This window comes from Ursus americanus, chromosome 18 (assembly GCF_024610735.1).
Source record: "Ursus americanus isolate L20-20 chromosome 18, mUrsAme1.1.p, whole genome shotgun sequence".
Classification (NCBI taxonomy): Eukaryota; Metazoa; Chordata; class Mammalia; order Carnivora; family Ursidae; genus Ursus; species Ursus americanus.
The window spans coordinates 4,556,048-4,570,756 of NC_142144.1; the positions used below are offsets into that span (position 1 = coordinate 4,556,048).

Genomic DNA, 14,709 nt, shown 5'->3' on the forward strand with positions numbered 1-14,709 from the left:
CAAGAGCCTGTTAAAAAGCAATATGGATGCTTCAAACACAGACATTTCGGTCTTACTGGGTCACTGGATATCTTCATTTTTATGGCCACTTTCAAGCAGCAGATCATTTCAGTTGGTTCTGTTTTCTTGCTCTCTCTATTTGTATACAGCCCACTGGCTTTAGGTGAACCATTTATTTTTCAGAATGTTATTACCCTTTGCATGCAGGGCCCAGCCCCTTTGATATGGTGGTCACCAGTTTCATTACCATGAACTGTAATGTAGCTGACTCTGCAAAGGAAATCTATGTCTTGAAAGAGCATTTTGAAAAGAAATTGATTCAGAGCTTCAGAGTGAATTACTATTTGTATGTTTAGTTAATTCTGAATAAATGTTTGAAGGACCTTGCTTAATTTGAGAAGGGAAGAAGAAACATATTGGATGTTATAAATGGTCTCAATCCAAATTCTTAGCTTGGCGTTTTCACGTCTGAATGTTTTATTTACATCTGTTCAAAATTGGGATACCTTTCAAGGATAATTTTATTATTGAGAGATTGATGACAACTCTTAAGATCTAAAATACAAAAATATGGGATTAAAAAAGAAAGAGAGCAGTCACCGTCACATGTCAGATTGGATATAAGCTTCACTTGGCAAAGAGTGAGAATGATGAGTTGTATTTTAAAACAAAAGATCCTGATGGTAGGAGATGGGGGGGAGACAGACTGCATTGGGCACAAGGGGACTTTCTTCAGTGATGGACATTGTCTGTTCCTCGATTGGGGTGGCAGTTTCACAGGTATAGACATTATCATAACTCATCCAGGTGTACACTTAAAATGTGTGCATTTTATTTTATGTAAATTGTAACTCAATAAGGTGGATTTTTTTTTCTTAAATCCTCTTGGGTTTAGAGTTAGGCAGTGTTACTTCTCTTTTCCAATAGTGAAATGGAGGTCTAGAGAAGTAAAATGACATGTCCTGAGTAACTTCGAAGCTCAGCAGTTTGTCCAGAACAAAGCAAAGGATGCAGGCCTGGAGCTCACTGAGAGTGTGTGTTGTTCCAGTTACATGTATACAGAGTGAAATGCACTTCTCCGTCCTGTTCTCTTCAGTGAGCCTGCATCCATTCGTATGCTTTGTTGTAAGATGTACTCAGGAGCTTCTTATGACTGACACTTGTATCTTCAGCACTGAAGACAGTGGCCCAGTGGTTCCAAATGTTGAGGCTGACCACACTGTGTGTTTCATTTATGTTTATGATAGACCATGTTGTGCTCCCAGGAAATGCAGTAGACACCCAGTTATGTGGTTTTTGTTCTAACCAAGAGTTCTCAGAACTAATTTGTCTTTAAGGAAGCCCCATGGATCTTCTTATAAAAAATGACGTAGGCTTTAAAAAACCATTTATATAAAGCATATATGAAATAGTAGTGAAAAATAAAGAAGAAAGAAAAATTACTCAAGTTCTGCTACTTAGGAATATACTATTAACATTTTATTTTTTTCAAGATCTTATTCTATTTGAGAGAGAGACAGACAGCGCAAGTGGGGGGAGGGGCAGAGGAAGAGAGAGAGAAAGAGGGAGAAAGAATCCCAAGCAGACTCCCCACTGAGTGTGGAGTTGACACGCGGCTCATTCTCACAACCCTGAGATGACGACCTGAGCCAGAACCAAGAATTGGATACTTAACCCACTGAGCCACCCAGGTGCCCCTATTACTGTTAATGTTTAAGAGACCGTCTTTTTAAGTGTCTCTCCATTTATAGTGTAACCTGTTTTTGGTTTTTATTCAACAAAGTGATGTCTCAAATTTCTTTCCGTATCTTAACCAAATTCCCAGTTACTGTTGGGTGTTCAGGTCGTCCCCGGTTCTCCATCATTACGTAATGCTGTGATGAACAACCTTGTCCACACTGCTTTTCCCGCTTGTCTCAGTAGCTCTTTACAAATACATTCCTTGAAGCAAAATGTTAGCCACTGCATTTGACGTGATTTAAAATGTTCTAAGGGGTAAGATACATCAAGTATTGATAGTTTCATACCCCTTGGCCTGCGTTTACCAAACGGTATTTCTCTTCCCCTTTTGTTCTGTCTGTGCAGTTGCAGTACCATGCAGGTCTGGCGTCTGGCCTTTTGAATCAACAGTCCTTGAAACGCTCTGCTAACCAGATGGGAGTATCTGCTAAACGGAGACCGAAGGCTCAGCCCACGACTCTTGTCTTACCACCTCAGTGAGTAATGGGTTTGAAACAGTTCTTTTGTCCTGGGTGAACTCTCCTTGGTGCTTGTTTTCAGTGAATGGAAAGGTATTTTTTGTGAGACTGTTCTTCCTTTTGCCAGGGTACCTGCTAAAATTAGAAACCCAGCACGCAGGTCACATCTTTTGCATAGATCTTAAGTGAAGCAGTGATGATACGCTTCATAATTGGCGTATTTTGTGTGTGACTTTTCCACCTAGGATTTAGATACCTCGTAGCCTTTCCTTTATTTCCTTGTCACATTCCCAGAGTTGGCAGAGCCTAAGTATGGTTGTCCTTATTTAACCGATGAGACAGCTGAGGAGCACATTTTGATAAGCTGTGGGCCACCTAGAGAATCCGGGGGAGCTGGGATTTGAGTCGTGCTAGACTCACTCGTTCTCTTTTAAACTCATAAAATGTGAGTTCTTCTTTTTCCTAGTAGGAGAGGTAAGAGATACTGTGAGGTTCAGAAATGTACAGCTCGGTGATTGTTTTCACATGTGCACACTTCCATGTAGCTCCACCCAGACCAGACCACGTGGCCACCGCTTCCAGAATCCCATGAGGGCTCCTCCCCGTGTTCCCAGTCTGTACATGTGCTACCTCCCTACCCAGGTTTAACACTGTTCCACTTTCTTTGAACGATTGATTTTTACCTGTTCTTGAACTTCACATCATTGGAGTCACGCAATATGTAATCTTTTGTTATCAGTTCTTTTCCACTCAGCATAATGTCTGTTAGATTCATCTAGGTTGTTTGGGTTTTTGTTGTTGTTGTTGTTGCTGTGTAATATTCTTTCGAGCATGCCACAAGGGATTCATCCTTTTACCTATTGAGTTATTTTGTGCTAGAAGCTCCAGCAGATGAAGGCCAAGGCTCACTCTGTGTGGAATCGGAAATGCAAACACACCAGTCTTTGCTGATAGCTTCTCTGTGAGTGCACACACTTCCCTGAGCGAGGCAGGACTCCCAGATGGCTTGGCTGGGACTTTAGACACATTCCCTAGCCTGTCCTGCCCTCCTATTGTACCCTCTTTTGGTTACATCCTCAGTTACAAACTACAGTTGACACCTTGAACAATGCGGGGATCACGGGCACAGTCGAAGATCTGTGTATAATTTTTGATTCCCCCCAAAGTTAACAACTAATAGCCTAAGAGTGACTGGAAGCCTACAGATAACATAAACAGTCGACTAACATGTATTTTGCATATTAAATGTATTATATATTCTAGTCTTATAATAAAATAAGCTAGAAAAAAGAAAATGTTATTAGGAAAATTTTAAGGAAGAGAAAATACATTTATAGTACTGTATTGAAAAAAAAATCACGTATAGGTGGACCTGTGCACTTCCAACTCGTGTCGTTCAGGGATCAGCTGTATATTTTAAAAATTCCAGTCCAGAGGAGTGTTTCTAGGTGAGAACTCAGTTGTTTGCCTTTATGCAAGATCTCACTTATTTTCTGTTTGATTAACAAATATTGTACCTGCTATCTGCCAGGGACTGTCCTAGGCTGTGGGGATACAACCATGAGCAACACAGATGTGGTCCCATCTTCCTGAAGCTTTTTGTTTGGAGGGGGAAAAGGCCCCCCCCCAAAAGCACCCTTAAACAAATTAATATAATAATTTCTGGTTATGATAGGTGCTTAGAAAGGAACACATAGGGTAGTAAGGGATGGGATTGGGGAAACTGCTTAGATCGGGTGGTCAAAGAAGGCCTCTCCAAGGAGGTGACATTAGGTGGAGAGAGGCCAGCGGAGAGCTGGGAGGTCACGGAGGATGCCTCTGGGGATCTTTTCCCTTGTTGCTGGACACTCGCACCACCATTTCTATGATTTTCAGGTTTTCTTCACAATTAACATTTGCTTCCAGAAGATGAGCATAACCAACTGGCTTTCAACAAGTTCTTTTCTCCCTGCTACATGCACAGGTGCACGTTTTTCAGACACTTTGATGCAAAGCAGAGAGTTTTCACTGTTTGGTAGAAGGCTCCTGAAGGAACATTATCTGTTGTTTCTTGTATGTTGATTTGGTGATTCTGCAGATCTCCAACTTTCAGCTCTCCAAAGTCTAATGGGCCTTGTAACTTGTCATTTTCCCTGCATGGATTGTCTACTGAGGCAAGGTGTTTGGCGAGAAGTAAAAGACTTTCTAATGGTCCCATAAGACTGGAGCCAAAAAGTGTTTGTTGCTAACTCTCTCTTGACAAAAGTCAGCTCTTAGTCCATCTGTTCACCATTTGTTCATTTGCATTGGCTTGAAACCCGTTTACAGGTGACATGCTATTATGAGGACACTTAGAAACTATTTTAAGCACCAAGGCAATCAACAGACTCTGTTCTCATGCCAAAAAAAAAAAGGAGGTGTTCACAACTGTCATTATAAATTTATAATAAATCACTCAAAATACTTAGTTTCAAAGAGAAAAGTGGTTACTGTGTCCTAAGAATACAACGTCGGAATGATTTCCTATACTTAGTAGCCTGTTTCCTGTGAAAATTGACTGCTGCCTTTTCACATCATTGAGCTTTTGGGGCTCACGCTATCCTGGATCCCTTCAGAGACCTGTCCAGTAGGCAGGATCTATAGCTAAAGGACATTCAGTGCACTTTTATTGAACACCTACTATGTGCTTCTTAATTGTGTTGGAGTCAGGAATAGAAATACCGCAAGACGTAGCTGCTGGACTAATTGAACCATAAAAAAATTTTAAATTAAAACATAGGCCACTAGTAATATATACATATTATAGACCTTGAACAAACCAAAGATGACACGAAAGGAAAACATAATAATACCATGTCACGCTGAGAAAGTTATTGGTAAGGTTTTGTTTTTTTTTAAAGATTTTATTTATTGGTAAGGTTTTGATGGATGTTATTCTTGACTTTTTCTATGCATATATGTTTAAAAACAAGAAACAACCTCCAAAAAGGATTGTATTGTAATGTTCTGTATCACATCTCAACATTTATTGAACGTAGTTGTTAGACTTGAAGGTAGTGTAATTTTATCTATGGAACATTTCAATTTGCATATTCATCTGCCGTGTTATGATTGTATTCTGTAGAACACTGCTAATTACAAAATTTTTATTATAAGCATGACATGAGCATAGGCTAACATTGTCATTAAGGAAATCCCTTATAAAACAACACCCAAACCCTCCAGGACGGTGCATTAGTCATCTATTGCTGCATAACAGATCGTCCCAAAACGTGGCGGTTTGACAACAGTAAACATGATCTCTCACATTTTTTGTGGCTCAGGAATCTGAGCGTGGCTTGGCTGGGTGGTTCTGGCTCAGTCTCTCAGAAGATCGCAATCAGGTATCAGCCAGAAATGGAATCATCTTAAGGTTGGACTGAGGTTTGAAGGTCTTGTCCAGGGTGGCTCGCTCACACAGCAGGCAAGGTGGTGCTGGCTGTTGACAAGAGACCTCAGTCCCTCTCCCCAGGAGGCTTGAGTACCCTCATGACTTTGGGTAACTTCTCCCAGAGCAAGCCATCTAAGAAAATAAGAGCCAGGCGGAGCCAATCCTTCTTATGACCTAGCCTCCAAAGACACATCATCCATTCCACCCCATTCTGTTGGTTAGAAATGAGTCACTAAGTCTGACTGATGTTCAAGGGGAGGGGATGAGGCTCTCCCTTTTGAAGGAAGGATTGTCAAAGAATTTGTGGATTTTTTTTTTAAAACCACTGTAGTTGCCAATGGGGAGAGTCATTGCACAGAGGGAAGAATGGCTGAGCCTGTAAGCCCCATTCACTTATTTATTCAGCAAATATTTACTCAGGGCCTACAAGTGTTTGGTCCTATGCACTGTGCTGGGGATTTGGAGATGCAGAAGGTAGAATTTTAGCTTTCAAGAAGCTCTGAGCAGAAACAGGAACAAACAAGTAGCAGGGAGTCCTAGTAATGTGTGCCAAGTCCTAATGACATGATCCCAAAGTGCTCAAGAAGGCCACAGGCAGGGCGCTGAGAGAGATCCACACTTAGGGAGGCCTCGCCAAACTTCAGTGAATTTCTCCACTGCCAGGTGAAGGATGGAAGCTTGACTTTATTAAGAGAGCTTGATGCTTCTCGCATAGGCTTACAGGATTCTAAGGAAAGGTTTTATTTCTCAGTGGAGGAAGCCAGTGGAGGACCAGTGCCGGGCTCCATACGGAGCCTCCTGTGGAACTCTGTGGATGCAGTGACAGATGGGCTTCCGCATTGGCTTGTGTCAGCATTTGGGTGGCAGTAAGTCTGCCACAACAAAACCACTGGCTCTGCCTAAGTGTGCGAGACCGCAGGCATGGCAAGAATGCAGGAGATTGGTACGGTGTGTTTGTTTTTTAAATGCAGTTGGCTTGAACAGTAGTAGTCTTTGAAGACCCTGATTCTCCCCTGAGTTCCCATAGGATTAGTGATTCATGAGATTAATGATTCATATCTTTCTGCGTCTCCAAAGAAGCTTGTAAGAAGACAGAGATGCTGTTCGTGATGAACGATCTTTTGTCACGTGTTAGCATTCAGAGGGCTGACTGACGAAGCCGCCTCATTCCTCTGATTCCCCAGTGTTCATTTCGAGTCTGTTACGGAAAGGGCCCTGTTGTTTTCAGAAAGGAGCCATGTCCCCTGTTCCTGTTTAAACATCAGCAGGCTTTTGACCCTTGTAGGAATGAGATCAGCTGAGAGTGGCTGTCTTACTTGATTGATCTGCAAGTTGCCTATTGAGATATCTGTGTATTTAATACATGTCGGATGTGGCCATGTTTACTTGTGCTCTCTTAGATAGCAGTCTCAGCTTCACGACTCATCGTTCAGCATGCTTTTCTGTTAACATGGGATACGGTTTTGATCCATATCGGCAAGCCGAACGGCCTGGGACACCTGGCGGTGGCCTGATGAAGTGCTGGCTCTGGGCAGCGAGGCAAGCGAGTACTTGCATGTTCTTACTTTGCACACATAGATCTCATTTAGATTCGAGGGCAAAAATTGTTCTACAGAAAGCTTATTTTTAAAAGTATTACCCCGTCCCCTGAAAGTTGTGGGGACAGGAGGTTTCTTTTGTCTCTTGTTATCCTTTGTGAAAGGGTCCTGCCGGCTCAATTAAGGGCACTTTTCCTTTCATAGGCTACCTGTCCTGTAGTCAGTTGGGCACTGTCCATGATCCCAGCTAGGGACAGCCCTTCCTCTTCCCCACTAGGCCCACACTGTCAGCTACTCCAAGCCATTCGTCCTCTGGTCTCTTCTCTCTCCCACACCTTCAGGATTCCGCTTTCTCCTGGCTCATTCCTGGTAGTACGCAAACACGCTTACCCATACCCTTCTCCCATGGGAACACCTGGCTCATACTCCCCTTTCTTCCAGCTCCCAGCTCCCCTCTCTCATCTTGACAGCAGGACTCCTGAAAAGAGTTGACTCTACTTCGCTCCAGTTGCTCGATCAGGCCACCACTGTTCTAATTTCTATCCCTATACCCTGTTCTTGCCTCTTCTAGAACGCCACGTAAATGGAGTCCTGCGGAACATATTTTCTTTCCGGTTTCTTTTGCTCAATTTTGGAGATTCGTTTATTTTGTATGTGTCAGTGGCTCATTCCATTTTATCACTGAGTGGTATTCCTCGATGTTCTGTGGAGTCTTCCAGTACCATTTCCTCAACATTTTGCATCTGTTTCAGTATTATCTACCACCTCTCAGAGTGCACGGAGTCTGCATGCTCCTGTTCTTGGACGACCTACCTCAGGTTTGAGTAACAAAAACACCACCACAAAAACAGCATGCAGGACAAGTGTTGCTGGAAAGAAATGCCACCAGTTCAGGAGGTAGCAGGGATAATGACACGGCGCGTGCACCTCGGGGTTCCAGTGTTTGAACAACAGATTGCCTTCGGTAGGGCCTCTAATTTGGCTATGGGAGTTTAACTGACAGAGGCTCATTTTCTGCCACTGCCTTGCACACTAATTCCCAGGAAGATCATCGACTTGAAATTACACACGGTGCTTATACAGATGATTGGATTCTTTCCAAGATGTGCTCTTGAAAGGCAGAGGCTCATGTTGTCTTTTGCTTAATGTGAAACCAACAGGAATCACGGAGAGCAAAGCAGTGGCATAAATCTGTCCTTGGTGATAGTGATGAATGAGGGTGGGAGCTTCTCGTGGTCGTTGATGTTCAAACCGAGCAAGGAGAATGTTTGCCAGGACGAAGTGCAGTAAACCCAGAGCCTCTTCCTGTAGCTTCCTGGCCATTACGACATTATCTTTTCTGTTGCTAATTTTCAAGACTTTTTTTTTTTTAACGTGTTTTTCCCCTTGGCCACACAGGTATGAAACTCCAGGCTTCTATAGTCGCTGTGCCATTACAAAAACCTTGCTACAGGTGTTTGAGTAGTGACTGCGGACGTACTTCCTTGCAGGGACCTCGTTTTCTTCCTGATTACCTGAGCTTTGTTTTGCCTCATGAGGATCTTGGTATTTGGTTGAGGGCAGAATTTGGTTCTATGCTGATAAGTTTATATTAAATTCTTCAATGAGATGATGATGGGAGCCCTGAAAAGAATATTTGGCATCTCTATTTGTTGGAGTTTAGTTTGCCTCTGAGCAGACCAGCAGAGTAAACCATGAACGAGGAGCACATGGGTTCATTGCCACGAGCTTTAGAAACGCAGAGCATTGTACCTTGAGTCCCTTTCTTCAGGGATGCTCATTCCACAGGCTGACTCTTCCCGAGCTTGGGCTGCTGAGCAGAGCAAGTGTGCTGCCCGTACGGAGTGTCCCCAAAAGGAAATAGAGAACTTCGGAAAAGTCATCAAAACTTGAGTAGGAACTCACTAAATCCTTCTTTCCCCAACCGGCAAGTATTAAGTAACAATATTCATTAAATACCACTGAGAGGCTGTGTAATAAAGAAATAATCCCAGGCCTTGGTGGCTGTAACTCTCCAGAAGAGTTGAAATTGAGAATATAATTAAAGATTAAAACATTGTTTGCATTCTAGAACATGGAGAAATCTTTGTCTCCATTGCGGGACCATATTAATAAGGAAGAGATCAGTTTCCAATAACCGGCACGGCAGAAGCTCATTTATTCACACCAGTCGTGTTTAAGCTGTCTGACTCAGTGCTGCTCTTGCCTTTTCCCTACAAGATTGGTGCTGCCTCCAGGAACGGTGAGAGGTACCGTCCCCATCTTAGAAAAATGTGTCCACGTCTCTTTGGGGTCCTGAGTTTGGATAGGAATGAGCACATAGCAGGGGTTACCTTACCTGCACGTGGATCTTCAATCCTGTAATTCGTTGTCTCCCTCTGTTTCGTCAACAAAATTATTTTCAGCCTATTAGTTTCAGCCAGTTCCCTTACAAAGGTTAAAAGGCTGGTAGAAACGAGTGTGCTGGACTCTTGTACAGTTTATGATTGTGACTAGGAAAGGGGGGAGAACCGTGGTCAGGCCAGCTTGACAGGGACGGAAAGAAACCCTCCACGGTCAGAGCTCTGTGCAGCGTGGGCCGGGAAGAGCCCGGGCCTTGTCCGATTGCATTGTAAAAGTTTAATTGCCCAAGCACCGTTCATTTGCTCCCTCTGCTTTATTGTTGCTGCCCGCATTTGTTTTCCATTTGCCTTGAAATAGAATCCGAAGGTGTTTCGAGGCCAACAGTGCAGAAGAGTCTTCCTGCATGTCCAGTCCACCCTGTTGCCTCACCCTCCTCGTTCCTCAGAGTGTCTCTCGTTTGGGGGCTCGGAGGAGGCACACTCAGTAATGGTTCTTGCAGTGTCCTTTCTCGTGTGTTCATGTGCTTGTGTTATTGGCAGGTAGAGAAGGGAAGTGTGTCTCTCAGTCTGGCACTGACTGGGGAAAGAAAAATGTGGTCCAGTGACTGGGCAGAAAGAAACCTTCAACTCATAACTGCTGTGACACTTGACTTTGTGGCTCTTCTGTGGCGTTTGCCACTCACTGTCTGTCTTGTGTTTTGGTTAGAGTGGAAAATCCTTGGGAACTGGGGCCCCCGCCTCTCCTCTCCTTCCTGGCCTTGTCTCAGGCACTGAAGGCTGAACGAGCACGTCCTGCAGGCTAGTTCCCCTCTGCGCCCCTCCAACCCCACGCCTGCTGGCTGAGAACATCTTTCTGCAGGATGTTTACTGCTCCTGACTCTCAGTAAGTTGAAGGTGTAAGCCTTGGGTGTTTAGATGGCTGGGAAGCAGGTGCCATTTGGACCGACAGAAATACCTCCGGGCGAAGGTTTGGCGGTGCCAGTCTGGCCCTGCTGAGTGAGCATGGATAGGCTTGGATCTGGAGGCTTGGGCAGCAAGCAGATCTGCAAGCCAGGCCGAGGCCTTGCAGTGTGTTCCCTTGGGGAGCGGCAGGCCCTGGGGGCTCATGAGCAGGGGCCTATGTGTGAAAAAGTGGTATATTAGGAAGATTAATCAAGTAGCAGAATGCGGATACATAAGGTAGTCCTTTGTAGCTGTTTAAAAGATAATTGGTTCATGTTACTTATCTTTTATCCCCTCTCTTTGTTTTTTTTTTTTTTTTTTTTAATGATTTTTTATTATATTATGTTAGTCACCATACAGTACATCCCCGGTTTCCGATGTAAGGCTCGATGATTCATTAGTTGTGTATAACACCCAGTGCACCATGCAATACGTGCCCTCCTTACTACCCATCACCGGTCTATCCCATTCCCCCACCCCCCTCCCCTCTGAAGTCCTCAGTTTGTTTCTCATAGTCCATAGTCTCTCATGTTTCATTCTCCCTTCTGATTACCCCCCCTTTCTTTATCCCTCTCTTCCCCTACCGATCATCCTAGTTCTTATGTTCCATAGATGAGAGAAATCATATGATAGTTGTCTTTCTCTGCTTGACTTATTTCACTTAGCATTATCTCCTCCAGTGCTGTCCATGTTGTAGCAAATGTTGAGAACTCGTTCTTTCTTATAGCTGAGTAATATTCCATCGTATATATGGACCACAACTTCTTAATCCAGTCATCTGTTGAAGGGCATCTCGGCTCCTTCCACAATTTAGCTATTGTGGACATTGCTGCTATGAACATTGGGGTGCATATGGCCCTTCTCTTCACTACGTCTGTATCTTTGGGGTAAATACCCAGTAGTGCAATGGCTGGGTCATAGGGTAGCTCAATTTTTAACTTTTTAAGGGACCTCCACACTGTTTTCCAGAGTGGCTGTACCAACTTGCATTCCCACCAACAATGTAGGAGGGATCCCCTTTCTCCACATCCTCTCCAACAATTGTTGTTTCTTGCCTTGTCTATTTTTGCCATTCTAACTGGCGTAAGGTGGTATCTCAGTGTGGTTTTGATTGGAATTTCCTTGATGGCTAATGATTTTGAACATTTTTTCATGTGTCTGTTAGCCATTTGTATGTCTTCATTGGAAAAGTGTCTGTTCATATCTTCTGCCCATTTTTTGATTTGTTTATTTGTTTCTCGTGTATTGAGTTTGAGAAGTTCTTTGTAGATCTTGGATACCAGTCCTTTATCTGTAGTGTCATTTGCAAATATATTCTCCCATTCCGTGGGCTGCCTCTTAGTTTTTCTGACTGTTTCCTTGGATGTGCAGAAACTTTTAATCTTGATGAAGTCCCATAAGTTCATTTTATCTTTTGTTTCTCTTGCCTTTGGGGATGTGTCATGAAAAAGGTTGCTTTGGCCGATGTCGTAGAGGTTGTTGCCTATGTTCTCCTCTAGAATTTTGATGGATTCCTGTCTCACATCGAGGTCTTTCATCCATTTGGAGTTTATTTTTGTGTATGGTGTGAGATAGTGGTCAAGTTTCATTCTCTTGCATGTAGCTGTCCAATTTTCCCAGCACCATTTATTGAAGAGACTGTCTTTTTCCCACCGGATGTTTTTTCCTGCTTTATCAAATATTAGTTGCCCAAAGAGCCGAGGGTCCATTTCTGGGCTCTCTATTCTGTTCCATTGGTCTATGTGTCTGTTTTTGTGCCAGTACCATGCTGTCTTTGTGATCACAGCTTTGTAGTACAGCTCGAAATCCGGCATTGTGATGCCCCCAGCTTTGTTTTTCCTTTTCAACAGTTCCTTGGAGATTCGGGGCCTTTTCTGTTTCCATACAAATTTAAGGACTGTTTGTTCCAGTTCTTTGAAAAATGTCCTCGGTATTTTGATCGGGATAGCATTGAAAGTGTAGATTGCTCTGGGTAGCATGGACATTTTAACTATGTTAATTCTTCCAATCCATGAGCATGGAATATCTTTCCATCTTTTTATGTCTTCCTCAATGTCTTTCAAGAGTGATTTATAGTTTCCAGAATATAGGTCCTTTACGTCTCTGGTTAAGTTAATTCCAAGGTAACGTATGGTTTTTGGTGCTATTGTAAATGGGATGGATTCCCTAATTTCTCTTTCTTCGGTCTCGTTATTCGTGTATAGAAATGCAACTGATTTCTGAGCATTTATTTTGTATCCTGCCACGTTACTGAATTGCTCTATAACTTCTAATAGTTTGGGAGTGGCTTCTTTTGGGTTTTCCATATAGAGTATCATGTCATCTGCAAAGAGAGACATTTTGACTTCTTCTTTGCCAATTTGAATACCTTTGATCCCTTTTTGTCATCTGATTGCTGTTGCAAGGACTTCTAGTACTATGTTGAATAATAGTGGCGAGAGTTATCCCCTCTCTTTGGGCAGGAGAAAAATCTCTGGGAGAAATAAACGAGGAATCCCTCATAAATATTAATGTAAAAATCTGTCTATGGAGAATAAATATAGGGACATTTTGTTTTAAATGCTCTATGTCGTTGTGCTTCATTAGCATATATGTTGTAAAAGATCCTTTTCTCCCCTTTAGAGAACCATATTTAGTTCTGCTAATAGCCACACGCTGAAAGCTGTAGCTTGTCAGGATTGTCATACTTTCCAATGACAGAACTACTTTGCTGTCCTGCTTCAGCCAGAGGGTTTCCATACTCAGAAGTGCTGGCCCCTGGCAGGAAGCCAGTAGGAAGTCCTGGATCCTGTCTTATTAGCTAGACCGTCCGTCTGGACCTTTGCTTCCTGCTGTCTGGTCCCCTACTGTGTGTGTGTGTGTGTGTGTGCGTGCGTGCGTGTGTGTGTGTGTGTGTGTGTGTATACTTGTCACTTCGTAAGCATTGACCAAGCACTTTCTACAGGCTAGGTGTTTGCTCAGTCAGGCTGGAACTCCAAAAATGCAGAAGACATGCTGTCTATAAACAGGAGAAACAAAATGAGTTCGTTTGAAGCATGTTAAGTTGGAGGAGCTCATAGGTCTTAAGTAAAATGATATGATGGACCTGTGTTAAGATACTCCATCCTCCCCTTTCTCAGAAGTGTGTGTGTTGGGGCAGGGATGGGGGTGGGGAGAATATGGTAAAACTAGCTACTAACTGTTGAAACTGGGGGAAGAGAGCATAATACTGTTGATGAGCTACTTTTGTGTGTATTTGAACATTTTCACGATGAGTGTTTTTAAAATATAGGTCTGGAACTTGGATTTTGTTGAAGAAATAGTTTTGGTAATCAGCTCCTTAGGTGGGGGTAGCGGAAGTCTCAGGAGTGGATAGAATCTGCCAGGCGTTGAGGAGGGAGACCAGAGGAGGCCGGCAGAAAGAGTTGGGGAGGAGCCCTGCTGGTCCAGCCTCCCTGCCCATCTTGGTGGCACTTCAGCCCATTACTGCCTGGTTCTGGTCCTGGCCTCACTCTCAGCTCATCTGTCCCATGTTTATCTCAGATCTGGTGTGACATAGACTAGGATTTAAGTCGCAGTGTCTTCCACAGATACTGAATCAAAGAGAAGTTGCATAAAATAGAAAACTATAATAAAGAACTTGGCCATTAAGCGCCAAGTCAAACGTGGCAGCCTGCAGAATCAGTTTAAAAATTATATTTCATTGTATCCGCTAATTGCATTTCTCCTTTACAAGGTGATTTTATCCAGGAAGACAGCTGTCTAGTGTGGTTATGACATCACTCTGGCCATTACTGGCGAAGGAAGAGAAGAAATGGGTGGTTGTGTAGTACGGCTCATCAGATAGAAGCTGGATCTTTTTTTCCCCTCTTTGGATTTCTTAAATCCATTTTTGCATAACAAAGAGCCAGAGTCTCTGGATTGTTAATATTTCGTACTATGTCATTCCCATGTAACTCTGTTGGGAACTGAAACTCTTTTTTTTAAGTCTTTCTGTTCTTTCTTAATGGAAAGTAATTTTGGTGGTCTCTTGATGTGTACCTCTCTCTCTCTCTCTCTCTCTGCCATGTAGGCTATTAGTAACCCATAGATTTTGGCCCAGAAAGTCCCTCTTTGGGGTTATAAGTGATCGAGAAGCAGTGATCCACTTTCTCTGTTCGCCTGTGCTGGAACGGTTCTGTAAGCTCTCACAAGTACAGTGACCTCAGTGGCACGAGAACAGGCGTGAGTAGGAAGTGGCTTTGTCTCTTAGCTTGAGGCTTTTAGGGCGGGGTGGATTTTGATCAGGTGATACTGGTCAC

General features: G+C 43.2%; 1 protein-coding gene across 4 annotated transcripts in view; it reads left to right on the top strand.

Moving 5' to 3' along the window:
• Positions 1–14,709, top strand: part of MED27 (mediator complex subunit 27) — a 228,265-nt gene that overhangs the window by 62,909 nt on the left and 150,647 nt on the right. For all 4 annotated transcript variants that reach the window (XM_045771168.2, XM_045771169.2, XM_045771167.2 and 1 more), the window contains exon 3: positions 2,086–2,216. In XM_045771168.2, coding sequence (XP_045627124.1) covers positions 2,086–2,216 — 131 coding nt within the window. The remainder of the gene's footprint in view (positions 1–2,085; positions 2,217–14,709) is intronic.